A 16,527-nucleotide genomic window follows, 5' to 3' on the forward strand; every position below is an offset into this window, starting at 1 on the left:
GAAACCGGATTTCTCACTTGCGAAGAGCAAATCGCTTTTGACTTTCGGCCACCCAGTAATTCTCCCTGAGCGAAACGTCTTCCCTTACTGCTTGTGAAATTCATAAAGTTGTTGAACTGCTTTTTCCACCCAAACAGAAACTGTGCCTGCTTTGGCCTTTGTTCTACGGTTAACTCCCGACTTTCTTTTGAGAACATAATGCAGACTAATTCCGGTTTCCAGAAGGATCTCGCTGCAGCCATGCTGTGTCTGGAGTAACGCTGATCTCATTTGGGTGGAACAAGCTAGTTGTTGCAGAATAATCTATTACCCTGTTCCAAAGCTTCCGTCTTTAAATCCGCACAGCAGGGATTATTTACGTAGGGATTTATGTGTGTGTTGGGGATCTAGTTTTGTTTGACCCTTCCAACAGAACAAAATGCAGTCGACTTCCCGGCGGTTTGAACTGTGCCTGAAGTCTGCTGCTACCAGGGAAAGGCCGGGGCCGGCTTAGGACCAAGCGAGGACCGTGGCCCTGCGTCTGAGGTGACGTGGGTACAGCTCTGCGGCTTCCTGGCCACCTCTGCCTCTGAACCAGTTCAGCAGCTTTTTAGCGGCTGGATCGAAACTCTTGGAGTGCAAACTTCAGTCTTTCTGCATCATAGAATCGCAGAATGGTTCAGGTTGGAAGGGACATTAAAGATCATCCAGTTCCAACCCCCCTGCCCTGGGCAGGGACACCTCCCACCAGACCAGGTTGCTCAAAGCCCCGTCCAACCTGGCCTCGAACCCCTCCAGGGGTGGGGCAGCCACAGCTTCTCTGGGCAACCTGGGCCAGGGGCTCACCACCCTCAGAGTGAAAAATTTCTTCCTGAGATCTCATCTAAATCTCCCCTCTTTCAGTTTAAAACCATCACCCTTCATTCTATGGCTCCCCTCCCTGATCCAGAGTCCCTCCCCAGCTTTCCTGTAGGCCCCCTTGAGGGACTGGAAGGGGCTCTAAGGTCTCTGTGGAGCCTTCTCTTCTCCAGGCTGAACACCCTCAACTCTCTCGGCCTGTCCTCACAACAGAGGACATCCTCTGATCATCTTCATGGCCCTCTGCTGGACCCATTCCAACAGGTCCATGTCCTTCCTGTGCTGAGGACTCCAGAGCTGGACGCAGTGCTCCAGGTGGGGTCTCCCCCGAGCGGAGTAGAGGGGCAGAATCACGTCCCTTGACCTGCTGGCCATACTTCTTTTGATGTGCTGGAGATTGAGACAAACATTTTGACGTAGTTTTTAGTGGAACGAGCATGGAACTGAGAGGTCTTTCGAGCTCAGCAACTTGTTGGCTCCTCTCGAGTATCTTTGCTGCCTGGTATTTACTGCTTTTCATCCCCACTCTACATTTCTGCTCCGTGGTTTCCTTGAGAATCAGCTGTATCCTGAAACAGGCTTTTCTTAATGATCAATAACTCAAACGCTTGAACAGAGTCCTGTTAACAGAAAAAACTTGGAGCTCGAAAAGAATTTGTCCCGCTGACGCTTGGTCTGTGTTGATACGAGGTTACAGGCTAGTCTGCAAATGCCCGTGTGTGGTTTATTTGGCAGTGTGGGATTCTAGTTTACAACAAATAAATAAATAAATAAATAAATAAATAACGCTGCTTCTTTCTCTTTCCTGTTCCTAGTAACGGCCTCCCCAGCTGAAGATGTCTAACAATGGAGTCGAAACAGAAGACAAACCGCCTGCTCCTCCGATGAGAAATACCAGCACTATGATCGGATCGGGCAGCAAAGATGCCGGGACTTTAAACCATGGCTCAAAACCTTTGCCTCCCAACCCGGAAGAAAAGAAAAGGAAGGACCGATTTTACCGAGCTATTTTACCAGGAGATAAAAGTATAGTATTTTGTCTTTTCTTCTGAACCTTCTGCCTGAATGTTGCTCTGAATGACCTCAGCTAAGCACCTGGTGCTTACTAATGGTTTAGGTTTTAGAAAATGTTGTTTGTTTGTTTCCTGTGTGACTGTCTTGGTCATTTTGGGGAGCAGAGGGAGGTCTTTTGCCTGTTTGTTGCTATAAACAGCAAATAATTTGAATTAAGCGTGACTAACAGGCCATCTCCTGCCAGGCCTGTCGTATGTTACTGCATGGTTGGTCTGGTGTTCGGGTCAGTCATTGTCTACTTGCTGTTAAGAATAATCCGTTACTGCAAATTCTTTGCACATTTCTTGTGATCTGAAGGAATTTTCTCCTGTTACAGGGATTGAAACAGATGGAAAGGGAGATAGGAGCTGTGAACTGTACGTGAAATTCTAATTTTTAAGATCAGAATATTTTAAAAAACTCACTCTCTCCCATATGAATCTTTTGAAGTGATGTAAGTTAAAAAAAAAGCCTCTATCCCCTAATATATGCGGGTTTCTTTTTATATCTGACCTATTTTTTTTGAGTTCCTCTTTCTAATACATCAGCTTTTTGCAGAGTCTGCATTGCAATGGTATCTGGACACTGGATAACTAAAGTCAAGCCTTGATGTCTTCAGCTTCCTGGGCTTTGGGAGGCAGGCTGTCTCCTTAAATTTGTTAGAAAAAAGACTAATTGGAGTGCCACTTCCACTAATTTAAGTAAGACGTAGGTTCATTTTCCACAAAATACTGCAGCATTCATTATTATTATTATTGTTTGGTACCTTTGGCAACTTTATATTGTTTTACAAACATGGATTTTTGATTATGCAATGCAGAAACCCATGAACTCGATGTTAAAAGTTTGCCGGATCTTGGTTAGAACTTGCAATTATGATTGTTAATCCTAAAGAGCTGCAGGATTTTTGTGTCCGCTTAAAGAAGACACAAGGGAAAAGAAAGAAGGGAGTGCAGCTTTTAAATCTCGAGGCTCAACAGTTGCGGGGACCGAAGAAATCACCTGAAATTTATTAGAGAGTAAAAGAAATGCAACCTGAAATGCCAGTTTGAAGTAGGTTTTAAAGGAGAGCTGCAAAAGTGAACGGTTTGGGTAAAATCAGCAGACAGGCTGCCTCCGATTTGGAGATGCCTGCGTTTGCTGAAGGTTGGCCAACGTGGCAGATGCTTCAGGAGATGAGAGATTTTTGTTTAGCCAAGCCCAGCAGAGCCTTCTGTTGCAATACACCTGCCCGAACGAGAATGGTTGCTTCTGTCCTTTAATTCCTGTCGAGCAAAAAATACCTTTAACGCTGTCGCCTTCATTTCAGATGGGTTGATTTTCATCTTCTGAAAACTCCTCCTAATCTCATGGTGACAACTGAACTCCCGGTGTCTCCTGTTGCTTAAATGTTAATGAAATTCCCAGGTGTTCAGCCACCTCTCTGTAGTTTGTGCCTGAAATAATTTGGGTGTTATTTGTTAGTTTGGCTGGACTGAAAGGGGAGTTGGTTTCTGTTCCGTTCGAGAAACGTAATTTGGGGCAAATCCGTGGACCTTTGGATCTTTACGCAGGGAAGGCAGAGATTTGTGTTTAACCTCTGCTGGGGTTGCAAAGAGCCTGCGAAGAGCTGAAATGCTCGGTGATTAATTTCGCTAGTGAATATGGACGTGGGCTTTTATGCTGTAGCCTGAGAGCTGCTGAAGTCGATGGTGTCAATCCCTTCGGAGACGTGGTAGCTCTTTATGCCGGGCAGGGAACAGCACGGGAGCAGGCACTCTACAAAGGATGGGTGGGAAAGACGGTGAAGAGGTGGTACTTTATGCCAAAGTGCAGCTGAAACGCGTGGAGTCCTGCTGTGGAGCAGGCCACAGACCTGTTGAGAGCTTGTGGGGCCAGATCAGAGGGGAAGCCAACAAAGGGGGGACATCTTGAGGGCATCTTTTACAGCTTACTGGGTCAAGAAGGGCAGTTCTAGCTGAAGGCGCTTTCAAAAGTGTCTTTTCCATTGCGCTACTCCTGTGCGTGAAGAGAGCCATAAAGGACACATGGGGCTTAAATCCCGGGCCCCATACACATTTGCAGACTTCCACTGAGCTCTGTGCCCTTGCCCGGCTGCTTTGGAGGTGTCATGCTCTGCCGGCAAAATTTAGGATGTGTTTTCCAGTCCTGATTTCCCCTGTCCCAGCCTAAACCCCAAAACCGCGATTTAAAAAACACGTCGCCTTACTACTGGATGGGTCATACGGGTGCAGAGCTTGCGTGACTTGTTGCTTTCACCAGGTGTTGTGAACATCTGAAGTTTTTTGGGCTCGGGGCTCCTCGGTGTCCTAGTTGAGGGTATGAATTTGGCTTAAACGTGGAACATTTAGCGCCTCTGAGCTCATCTTTTACCCACAAGACGACAGTTTGGAGCACCCGGGAGCCCTTTGAATGGTGACCAGAGGGAATGCTTCACTCCACCTTACCAGTGGAGAAGACCTTTCCCATCTGATTATGCTTCAGGATGGGCTCACGGGCTTATTTTACAGTGGGACCTCGTGCTTCCTAGTTGCAGCTCAAGTTGCCAGAGCATCATAAGGAAACTTTGTGGGTGGCTCTTGTAACAGCGTCAAACGTGCGAGGTTTTGAATGAGAAGGTGGTAAGGTGTTTGTGGGAATAACGCACTTGGTGGTAGGTAGGCCTTCTTAAACAGATATATGATTTCTCTTTTATTTTTTTAATTTGAGATTCCTCAAGGCTTTTGGACTCCATTGCAAGGATAATATAATCTCTGTGGAGGGGGATTAAGCGTTTAGCAAGATTGGGAGTGCCCATCTGTAATTCTTTTTGTCTTCGACCTCCTGCTATGACATAAATACCTGCTACAAAAAGCAATTATGTCATTAATGGTTTAATACGTTTAGGCTTTTAGATCTGTCAGATTTTGGATCAAAAGCTTCTGGAAGTTCATTGTCCTCTGGGACTGCTGGAGGAAAATCTGTGAATTCACGTGCCAACTTCATGCGCGTTCAAATGATGATGAATTCAGTCTGGGTGCTATAAACCCCTGAGAGTGGCAGGCGGGCAGGTTTAAAAAAAGGATACAGAGCAATTATGGTTTCAGGCGCTGTAATGTTATCACCAAGGCAAAGTGATCTTCAGCGTGAGTTTGCGGTGGCTGCCCCAAAGAGTTCTTGAGAGTCAGGGAAAACGCAAAGGGTTGAGATGCCGTAGGAAACGGTTGCAGGAAACTAAGATAATTGGGAGAATATTAACTGCTGGGGTGTAGGAGAACAAAATAAGCCATAAATGCAGAAAAACCTCTTCCTATTTCTGTATTGCAGCGTAGCCGTACTGAAACTCTCTACCTATTTGTCGAACATGAACAGAGCGCTGGAGCTTTGATATGACAGAGGCCATTATGTTATTTAATCAATCCTTCTAGAACCGTCTTTACTGCTGTGCGTAGCTGAGGCTCGTTCGGGCCATCGTCTCCCGCTTTGGATAAGTCAGCAGTCGGCTCGGTTTGCTGGTTGAACGGATACTGGAACAGCTGGTTCCAGAGAAGTTTGTTGGGATTTGGGTGTGCGGCAGGGAGCTTGGGCTGTAGAAATAAAAAAAAAAAACCCCAAACACTTAAGTGTATTGACTTCTGAACAGCAACTTCGTCATGCCCTTGGGCGTTTTTAGGGGTACATTCAAACCTACTGTGGCAGTCGTCCTGGCCCACGTTGCGGGTGTGCGTCACGCGTGCAGCGTTCCCACGTAGTGGTGCTAATCCCTGTGCCCTCTTCTTCCTCGCCTGAGTGGTGGGCTCCGAGGCTGAGCTGACGCCTTGCTCTCCGGCTCGGAGGAACGGACTGATCCTGTGGCCCGAATATGGTGCCTCTGATGGCTCTCTCTGCCTCTCTTTTCCTCTTGCTTTCCATCCACCGCTAACGCACGCAGCTTTTTCTGCCTACCTGCTGGATGCAGCGGCTTGTTCCTTCTTTGGCAAGGCCTCCATGCTGCAGATGCTCACCATCTGCTAACCAGCAGCTGCTTCTGTCTCCTCCCGGCTCCCCCCTCTGTGATGGCTCCTCCGGCATTGCAGCTTTCTCTCCTCCTTCCCCTTGGCAACTCTCTCGCTCTTCTGCGATTCAGCTTCCCCCGTCCCCTTTGTTTGAAAGAGGGATCGAAAACAATCTGTTCCAGCTTCGTGTCCCAAATGGAGCATCTGATTTTTTTTTTTTTTTTTTTTTGATCCAAAATTAATCTGTGCAACAGTAACTCTGTAATGATGCAGAGAACGGTGCCAGAGCTGGCACTGAAGGAAGTGGGATTCGGTCCTTCGGGGCAAGCCCTGACCATCTCTACACAACTAACCACCAGCAGCGTCTTAAATAATTGCAATATCGAGTATTAGCGTCACAGGTTTCTGAAATACCTGGGGTTTGGCATTCATGTTGCCAAAAATGCACTGGGGAATGTCAGCCACGGAACGAATTCTGTTTGGCTTTAGATATAAAAGGTAGCAGCTGAGAAACGCAAGTGGTTTAGTCACCTTCTCCTGGCTCTGTTTGTTTTTTAACTGCGAGCAGCAGCAAAGCCGAGTAGAACGTGGTCCTTCCTTAAACTGCTCTCAACTTCTTGAATACAGCCAATATTAAAAGGAAGGCGGAGTCCTTAATATGTCATGAATATGGATGAACTCAATCCAAGGCAGGACGATAATCTTGTTTGAAGACTTGACTTGAAAATTCGCAGAGCGCGTCTGCTTTGATTTATTTCCTTTCCTGTTTCTTCGTGACTTGTGCCCCTCACCTGCCACATTCTGCCCTCTTGCTCTGTGTCTTCAAAGCTTGTTATTAAAACCACATTCAGGTCCTTCGGTGAGCAGGAGAATATAAATGGTTTTGCTCATGTAAGATTGTGTAGCAGGAGCTCATACGTTATATTTGGTTTTCTTCATGAACTCTGTTTTGAGAATGTAGGATGCAGGAAGCAATTTATAAGCAGCATTTGTAGTCAATCTTGTCCCTGTCTTAATATGAGAGGCGAGTGTGTATTTAACAGCGCATAATATATATATTTTTTTTAAAGTTCCTTAAAACAACAAATAAAAAAACGTGTTCAAAACTGCATGGCTCCCACTTAACTGCTGCTGTAGTGCTTTTGACTCTGACTTGTATAAGTTTGAGTGAATATTTCAGGTAAATAGCTCTTGTGCTATTGAGCCTGGCCCTACCGGTTGATACTTGACATACCCAAAATATCAGTTTCCTTGGCTTGAGCTCGTCCTGGGTTACAAGACGTTGATTTTTGTTGTCCTTTTGTTGTCCCAATCCTGTGCTGGGGCTGCTCTGAAGTGAGGTGACAAAGTTTTTAAACTTGCTGGTTTTCTGCCCCAGATCGAAATCCCGTAACTAGCAAAAGTGGGGTGTGGTTGGGTAGGTAAATTGGAAGCTATTGGGGAAATTTGAATTCTCGATGGACTTAATTTTTTTTGTTGTTGTTCTTGTCTCTTCCAGCCAATAAAAAGAAAGAGAAAGAGCGGCCGGAGATCTCCCTCCCTTCAGACTTCGAACACACGATTCATGTGGGGTTTGATGCAGTCACGGGAGAATTCACGGTAAGTGAATCCGGAGGAAAAGAGAACTATGTGGTTTGGCTTATTGCTGGGAGGAGCCAGGACCCATTAATCATTTATATAGTAATGCTGGAAAGGTTATTACCATCATCTAGTTTGATCTCCTCTGAAATACATCTGCAGAGGTTACCCACTAATTCTTGCTGAGAGACTGTTTGTCAAACTTGGCTCATCCCAGGAGCCCAGGCTGCCAGCAAACTTTTTTCCGTTACTGTTTTTTGGCAGATATGGACAGCAAAACGTGGTATATCTGCCCTCCCTTCCCCTCCCCTCCTCTTCTAGAGCTGGCTTAGGCCTCCAGCATAGTCTGTGTTCGCCAAATGGGGCTCTGAGAGCTCCCCTTCAGGACACGCACAACTGTGCGTAACTATTTGTGACAGAATGTGTGTGCGCTGCCCGAAGGCTAGATGTCAGATGCTTTTATGGTGGTTTTTTTTTATTGACGTGCAAAATGCTATGAAGACAGAGTTGTATTTCATCATATTATTCTTCTTAATTTGATTACGAAATAGTATTTAATAGCAGCAGAAGGTGTACATATTTTTGCCTCTTTAATATTCTTCTTTTTCAGGGACTCTGCTCTCCTAACCTGAATCGTGTGTACAGTTGTGTTTTGCATGTCAGCCTCTAGACTTGCCCAGGTTAATGTAGATCTACCAGTGTGGCGTTACCTGAGTGGCGTATCTAGCCAGCCTTTTGAACAGGGAGCGTAACTTGCCCCTTTGTCTTGTCCCTTGCCGCTTCGTCTATACAAACTGTGACTCTTGCTGGTGGTGAAAGGCACGAGTCAGGCCGTACTCCAGATGTCTTTGTTTTCTGGCTGAAATGACGTCCCTGTAATGAAATTCAGAGCTTCGTATGTGAGGTTGACATCTCTGCTTTCCCAGCTCCGGTTACAATAGGCACCAAACCACTATTATCAAAGAACCTTTAGTGCTACAAGAAGACCCAAGTGAATGTTGCATGTTCGTTGCACTAGATCATAGAATCATAGAATTGCCCAGGTTGGAAGGGACCTTTCAGATCATCGAGTCCAACCATCAACCTAACTCTGTCAAAACCCATCCCTAAGCCATATCTCTAAGCACTACGTCTGCCCGGCTTTTAAATCCCTCCAGGGATGGTGCCTCAACCACTTCCCTGGGCAGCCTGTTCTGTCCCTATCGAGCCTATGCTCGATAACCCTTTCAGTGTGAAACATTTTTCCTAATATCCATCCTGAACCTCCCCTGCATGCTATACAGTGTGTGTTACTTCTGTAGTCTTTCTTGGATATATGTAAATATGCGTATATCTGTGCATAAAGGGTTTGGTTTCTTTGCTTGAGGCTCTTCCTGAACTGCAGCATTTGGGTCTGCTCCTTTCTGTCGTTTGAGTTTTGGTCTTCAAAGGATGTGGGGTTCACCCAGAGCCCCGTGAGCAGAGTGGCATTTGCATGTCTATGCAAGGAACGTGTGACTTGTAACACAAGACAGTGGCTAGTATCGATCCACTGCCTCTTTTCCTTTCCTCTCTTCTTTTCTCCCAGTTACCCTCACAGCACTGAGTAAGCCCAGAAGCTGCCTGGCAGAGCCGTGGTGGCGGGTGTGTGTGCTGTCACCCGTGTTAGGCTGACTGTGAGCTAACGAGGTACGTCTCCCCGCAGGGAATGCCGGAGCAATGGGCGCGTTTACTGCAGACTTCCAACATCACCAAGTCGGAGCAGAAGAAGAACCCCCAGGCAGTGCTGGACGTGTTGGAGTTTTACAACTCCAAGAAGATCTCCAACAGCCAGAAGTACATGAGTTTCACAGGTACGTGGTGATCATCTCATACAGCTGCTTAGTCATTGTGGGGTTTCTTTCATTTAATCAACAAGTAGATCTGTCTTTTCAAGGAAAACGTGGATGCGATTCTCTGGCTGCCCAAGCACCCCTCTTCCTTTAAAATGCTCTTCTGTTAATCCTGATGCCCAGCAGAGGTGCAAAAGAGGAGTTCAGTCAACTGCCTAAATCCCAAATCACATAGTTTTTCTGAAGCTTACAGCCAGCATCTGGAAGGCAGAACCCAGAGCGCTGGTGTTGGGATCCCAGTGATGAAAATCACTGGAAAAAAACGGGCAGTTAAATTTTGCACCAGTTTCAATTTCCAGCATGGGTGTGGATGTTGATTCGTGCGTGCTTGGGGTGACAGTGTCTGCTCCGGTGTGCCGTGATTGAGGAATATGCCTTAGTGGCCAGGTGCTTGATAACTGCTGGCTGCATTCCTCTAAAAAAGCTACTAAGGTTTTGTGCCTTCTTTGTATGGATTACCTGCCCACTGGAGGACTCCTGCAGCCTCCGCTCCTTTTTCTCTTTCAACTCTAACTCCTTCTCTTTCTAAATATTAATCATGGATTGGAAGGGGCCTTTAGTCCAGCCTCCCTGCCGTGAGCAGGGACATCTTCAAGTAGATCAGGTTGCTCAGAGCCCCGTCCAACCTGACCTTGAACACCTCCAGGGATGGGGCATCTCCCACCTCTCTGGGCAACCTGGGCCAGTGTTTCACCACCTTCATTGTAAAAAATTTCTTCCTTCTATCTATAGTCTAAATCTGTCCTTGGTAGTTTAAAGCCATTACCCCTTGTCCTATTGCTACAGACCCTGCTAAAAATTTTGTCCCCATCTTTCCTGTAGACCCCCTCTAAGTACTGAAAGGCCTACAATAAGGCGTCCCCGGAGCCTTCCCTTCCCCAGGCTGAACACCCCCAACTCTCTCAGTCTGTCTTCACAGCAGAGGGGCTCCAGCCCTCCCAGCATTTTTGTGACCCTCCTCTGGACTCTAGACCTGCACCAACAGGTCCATGTCTTTCCTGTGCTGAGGGCTCCTGCTTTGTGGTTTTTTTTTTTTTGGTTTGGTTTGGTTTTTTTGTGTAAGGGGATATAACCATGTCACCAGAACGGGTATTAATTAGGAAGGCTTCAGGCAGGTATGAAAGCACAAATCTTCCCCATGTGTGCCTGGGTAGTCAAACAAGAAGCCTGCCATTTGATTCATCGGGTCCTCTGTTGCTATTCCAGCAAGTTTAGGTGGTTGAGATTGAACATCTTGCAGGTTTTGGGCTGGCCGCAGCACATCTGCTGGTGATTTAGCCCGTTTAATATTGAAAATATTGAAAAATATTGAAAATATCTTGTGTATATGGACGGAGGACAGTATTCATTCAGGTGTCGCATTGGGAAATTCTACCCTCCTGCAGCAGGGATTTGGGGCCCCTGTATTTATCTGCGGAACTTTTTACCCTCTATTCCCATATCTGCCGGTTGTCCGCTTGCTCTGGGGAGCCAGAGGTAATGCCTAGGTTTGGGAGCAGACTTTTTTCCTGCCCCTTCTGAAGGGAGCGTGTCCCTTTCTCCAGTCCACACTGCTGCTGCGTTTGCAACTCATTTCTAACGGCATTACTATCTGTCTCTTTCAGATAAATCGACAGAGGATTACAATTCATCAAATACCTTGGTAAGCCTTATATTCTCATTCTGTCTGTTTAAAAACTTGCATAAAGTAGTTAACTACACGTAAACTTTTACCTCGCTTAGTCTGTTAAAGTCTGAACTCTATATCTGCATGTGAATACACGTTTATAAAAACAGGCATGCTCTTTTTGCTTTTTTTTCAACCTGGGGAGCATCAAGTAGGCAGGAGTAGCTTTTATTAGTGAACAGAAAGTGTTGAATTAATGAGTTGAAATAGTTCTGTTTTCATAGAACTCAATCTCTTCCTGTACCTAGAACTTGATAACCGCTCTGCTCCCAGGTCTTATATGTCCGCATAAACATCTGTGATATAAAAAAAACTTAATTACTAACCTACAAGGTCTGATTGACCAAAGCTAATGTTGTTTGATTAGTGTTGATTAACCAAACTAATCTCCATCAGAAAAGGAAATAAAAGGATTTCCTCCTCTCTGCTGGACCTTTACTCTGTCCTTGCCAGGGCAGGCACCGCTCCTGTTTGCTTTGTTAGGAGACGCGATATGTTTCTCTGTGTACACGCGAGATAGAAGAAACAAAACATTCAATTGAAGATGATTCATAAACCTCCACAGTTCCCTCAGCTCTCGTTTTCTCACTGCCGTGCCACTATCTAGAGTTGGCTTGTTCTGCTCCCTTCGGGAGGCGGTGTAGTTGGATCTGGCCCTTTAGGACTTTCTGCGAAAGGAAAAGGGGAACCTTTTTGCCACTGTTTGTTGTTACGTGTAATTGTAGGTCAGTCCTTAGGAGCTTAGAATATCCGAGCTGTTGGATTTTAAAGTAAATCCTGAAAAAAGCAGTAGTTACTAGTCTACTGAGATAGCCTGATGTTTCTGGATAGACGCTGAGTAGCCTTTAATTTTGGGGATATTCGGGAGTTTCCAAGTGTTTTTTATTGATGCTTTTAACAGGCTAAGCTTTTTTGTGAATTATGTGTCAGGATGCTGATGACGTCAAATATGTTACGTTTGGTGAAAAACTACATTGTTTTCCCCCTCTTTCGAAGAGAACTTTATTTTAAGGCCTTTTTTTTCCCCTGCCAGTCTTAGGGAACTGATGATAAACAGCCTGGAAGCAGGAGCACAAGCAGAACTGGTCTAGTGGCTCGAGGAGCTCGCCAAGTTTATTTTGAAATGTTTATAGTGTGAAGGATGCCATGAACTTCAAATCCAGTTTCAAATTTTTAAAAGGTTAAAAGTGGCTTTGAGCTCTAAGCACAGTATTGCAAAAAATTCTGGTTATTTTTTTTTAACCAGTTATAAATCTTTTCTTAAAAAAATAATCATTGTTCCTATTTTTTATAAAATTTTCTTTTAGAAAGCAATTTTAAAAGGGATTTGAAAAGATTTTTCCAGATTCTCTCATTAGTTAGTTCTCAGTCACAATACCAAAGCTGATATTAATTTGATCTCCCAACTTGTAGAGGAAACATTAAGGTTTTGATGCAAATTAAAACGTTTAAAGACTGGAATTGCCAGTCTGCATGGTCGGGGTTTGAAGCAAGCAGTGAGAAAGAGAGGCAACATAAATAGGGACAAATATGTCCAAATCCAGATGTTGTCCCCAGAGTTGCTGGGTCCGCCGTGCGGGTGTTGGGCAGGCAGTGAGAGAGCTCAGGTGGGTCTCAAGTCCTTGGGAAGAGGATTGCTGTCACACAAGCAGGTGACAGGTTCTGTCTGAACAGTTGAGTCGGGCAGTGCCGGATTGTCCTTGCCGTTTCCCATGAAGGCTCAGGATGTTTGGAGTTCGAATTTGTCAGATATTGTAACTGTTCTGGTGTAGCCTGTTCTGGTTATTAATTTTCATAGAATCATGGAATGGTTTAGGTTGGAAGGGACATTAAAGATCATATGTCCCATGGGCAGGGACACCTCCCACCAGCCCAGGTTGCTCCAAGCCCCGTCCAACCTGGCCTTGAACCCCTCCAGGGATGGGGCAGCCACAGCTTCTCTGGGCAACCTGGGCCAGGGGCTCACCGCCCTCACAGCAAAGAATTTCTGCACAAGATCTCAGCTCAATCTCCCCTCTTGCAGTGGAAAACCCTTCCCCCTCGTCCCATGGCTCCCCTCCCTCATCCAGAGTCCCTCCCCAGCTTTCCTGGAGCCCCTTGAGGGACTGGAAGGGGCTCCAAGGTCTCCGTGGAGCCTTCTCTTCTCCAGGCTGAACCCCCCCAACTCTCTCAGCCTGTCCTCCCCGCAGAGGGGCTCCAGCCCTCCCAGCATCTCCGGGGCCTCCTCTGGCCCCGCTCCAACAGCTCCGTGTCTCTCCTGTGCTGAGGCCCCAGAGCTGGAGGCAGCACTGCAGGGGGGTCTCCCCCGAGCGGAGCAGAGGGGCAGAATCCCCCCCCTCGCCCTGCTGCCCACGCTGCTGGGGATGCAGCCCAGGCTGCGGGGGGGTTTCTGGGCTGCCCTTGCTTCAATGCAGTCTCTGTTAGGACCTTAATCCAAGGTTTGTGATTTTGTTTGTAACAAGCGATAGGGTTTTTATTGGTGCTGTTTGTGTACCACACGCAGAATGTGAAGGCTGTCTCTGAGACCCCTGCAGTGCCCTCAGTGTCCGAAGATGAAGACGATGAAGATGATGCAGCTCCACCCCCTGTGATAGCTCCGCGCCCTGAACACACAAAATCTGTGAGCAGAAATCCTTCCTTCAGCCCCCACCGCTGCAGTCACACGCATGGCATGGTGCTGAGCCCTCCTTGGGAACAGGAGGGAGGAGGGGGGGAGCCATTCCTTCTGGCAGAGCACCTTCGTATTGTCACCTGCCTGGTTGTGGGGGGGGACAAGAGAGTCCTTGCTTAGTGACATTAGCTTGCTAACAAAGTAGCGATAGAAATGCATCCCTGACAACAAGAACGATAACAATGAATAGAAGTCTTTAAGTCTTCATCTGATTTGTATTAATACGTGTGTTTCTCTCAACAAAATTAGATATACACCCGCTCTGTGATAGACCCCCTTCCTCCTCCTACCAGGGATGTGGCGACTTCTCCTATTTCTTCTCCTTCGGAAAACAGCACCACGGTGCCTGACATGCTGGTCAGGAACACGGAGAAACAAAAGAAAAAGCCAAAAATGTCAGATGAAGAGATCTTGGAAAAATTAAGTATGTCTTTTTTTTTTTTTTTTTTTTAAATTTAAATTCCGGGTCCTGCTGTGTTGGTTTCTCAAAATCTTAATACGCTGAAATGTTTTGACATTCCCATTTTGAGATCCCTTGCTGAAGACATTGCATTGTGACTGTGTGCCAAAATCGGGGGCAGATGGAAGGAGGGAGCATAAATGTAAGCTGAGCACCTGTGGTGCCAGCTGAAGTCCCCGGGGAGTTACAGATCCTCAGGCTCTGCAAAACAAGCGCTGAATAAGTAACATCAACTTAACTATGAGGTCTGGGATTGTTCCACATCTTGATAGTCTGTAGCTCTGGAGCAGGGATGTTGGTATTGAAATGTTAGATGTAAAGTGAGCAGAACTTCCTTCTGTGTCTAAAAAAGGGAGAGAAAATGAATGCAGCCCCAAATTCACCTTCCCCGATACCATGATGTAAAGTGACTTGGTTATTTTTAAGTGCCCTGACATTGTGTGGGTACCCGAATTAGTAGCTGTTTCCGAGAAACGCGTCTCTCTCTTGTGTCCTAGTGTCTTTAACAGCCCCTGCCTTTAGTTCATGGATCTTCTAAAGTGCTCCTCTGCTGCCTGGTATTTTTGGGTTATGCTGTGGCACATCCAACAGCTGAACCCGCTCTTCCGTGCAACTGATTGCTCTCTTCAGCCTGGGCCAATTTTTATTAGGGTAGAGCATTTCTAATTCTTTGAAGTACTAATCCTGTATTAATTACATACATGCCTTGCTTGTCAGTTGATGTAAATTGCGTTAGCACCCCTATGGTCAGGCTGGTCTCCTCGGTTGAGATTATACCCCTAACGGTCAGTATTCTGTGAAGCAAAGACTAATAGCTAGATGAAGGAAAATTTCATCTGAGGGTATAACTTAAAAAAAAATAAATTAAAACGGCATCCGGGTACCTCATTCCTCCGAATAAAGCCTAAATTGAATTTGATGGCATGTTAACTGGAACTGGTTGCTACTGGAAAACTCATACCCGTTGTTTCAAAACAGCAACTTCGCCCGCTTAATTAGCAGGACCTTTCCATCATTAAGGATCCAAGCCATTTTTGTGACTAGGTGGAGCAAGCCGAGACTGTGGCACAAAAAAAAAAAGGTGCTATTCTGATACAAATATACTCACTTTGGTAATGAAGAGAAATGAAAGTGCTACTCCTGGGAGTCTTGGGCGGCAGATACACCTTCTGACACCGTGCGTGCTCCAGCAAGTGGCGTCCGGTGCTGAACTGATTCTTTAGCGTTGAGGGGTTTCGTTATAAATGTACGTGGGGGTGTGGAGTTCAGTGGCCGCTGTTAGGTGTCAGCTTCTAGATGTGAGCTAGTCTGAAGAAACACACAGTGAAACTGAGTCCTGTTGCAAACCGGTGGTTTTTCCGCTGAGAGCAGTGGGGTCGTACTTGTACAAAGATACGCAAGCCTTGCATGTTTTTGGTTTGACGTGAATGAAATGACTAAGATCTTAAAGCACATATGTATTTACGTATACTGAAGATGTGCGAAGGTTAAAAGGGAGCTGATAAATCTCCACCGCTCCGCATTAACACAGCATCGGAACAAGCGTTAATGAATCCTCGCCTGATTTCTTGAGAGGGGGGAAACGTTGCCCCATTTTACAGACGGCGGCGTTAAACGGGGCAAGATTGGCAGCTGCCTCTTGCACTGGCCTTGGGGGAACCGTCTCACAGTCTGAACTTCTGGCCTGTGTCAGGCCTCGAGGGAAGGTTTACGAACATTTGTTCAGAAATGCCTGTCCTCGGGGCAGGCAGCGCTGCTTCCGTAATTGTACAGTGCGGCTTATATCGTCACGTTTCTCTTCCCACCCTCCTCTCCAAACACGGGCCGTGTTCCCTTCCTTTACCTCTCTCTGCCCTCAACCCTGTGGGTTTGGCCGCTTTCCAGCAGTGTCTGAAAATAGCCTGCTCTTACTCTGCTGGCTACTGGATTTCTTGGCCTAATGACCACGAACGGTTTCTTTGCCAATATACATCTGTTTAGGCTCAGCCCTGGACCCCTGTGAAAGCAGCACCATATGTTGGCAGCTCGAGTGACTTGCAGACACCATCTCAGCTGCAGCTCCACATCCCTTGATCCTGTTAACCACCCTGGCGCTGTTAGAGAGGAGACTTGCTCCCAGCTGAGCTCTAGGAATTGTTGGCTCCGATTTCTTCAGCCTCAAAAGGGTGCGATTCCTGCCTGCCGTAGGGGTGTTATGAATATCAGTTCATGTTTGCAGGGCGTGCTGTGTTTCAGTGATGCTCCTTTTGTCAGCTCCTCCAGTTTCGTAGAATCATAGAATTGTTAGGGTTGGAAGGGACCTTAAAGATCATCCAGTTCCAAGCCCCCTGCCATGGGCAGGGACATCTCCCACTGCATCAGGTTTCTCAGAGCCCCGTCCAACCTGGCCTTAAAACCTTCCAGGGATGGGGCTTCCA

The 16,527-nt window shown here is 46.4% G+C and overlaps 1 protein-coding gene across 12 annotated transcripts in view; it reads left to right on the forward strand.

Annotated features, from left to right (window-relative positions):
• PAK1 (p21 (RAC1) activated kinase 1) overlaps positions 1-16,527 on the forward strand; it is a 79,167-nt gene that overhangs the window by 43,418 nt on the left and 19,222 nt on the right. For all 12 annotated transcript variants that reach the window (XM_054192678.1, XM_054192654.1, XM_054192696.1 and 9 more), the window contains 6 exons: positions 1,653-1,863; positions 7,363-7,463; positions 9,127-9,274; positions 10,918-10,955; positions 13,483-13,599; positions 13,900-14,074. In XM_054192678.1, coding sequence (XP_054048653.1) covers positions 1,674-1,863; positions 7,363-7,463; positions 9,127-9,274; positions 10,918-10,955; positions 13,483-13,599; positions 13,900-14,074 — 769 coding nt within the window. In that variant the 5' untranslated portion in view covers positions 1,653-1,673. The remainder of the gene's footprint in view (positions 1-1,652; positions 1,864-7,362; positions 7,464-9,126; positions 9,275-10,917; positions 10,956-13,482; positions 13,600-13,899; positions 14,075-16,527) is intronic.

The sequence above is a fragment of the Rissa tridactyla genome, chromosome 1 (genome assembly GCF_028500815.1).
Source record: "Rissa tridactyla isolate bRisTri1 chromosome 1, bRisTri1.patW.cur.20221130, whole genome shotgun sequence".
Lineage (NCBI taxonomy): Eukaryota > Metazoa > Chordata > Aves > Charadriiformes > Laridae > Rissa > Rissa tridactyla.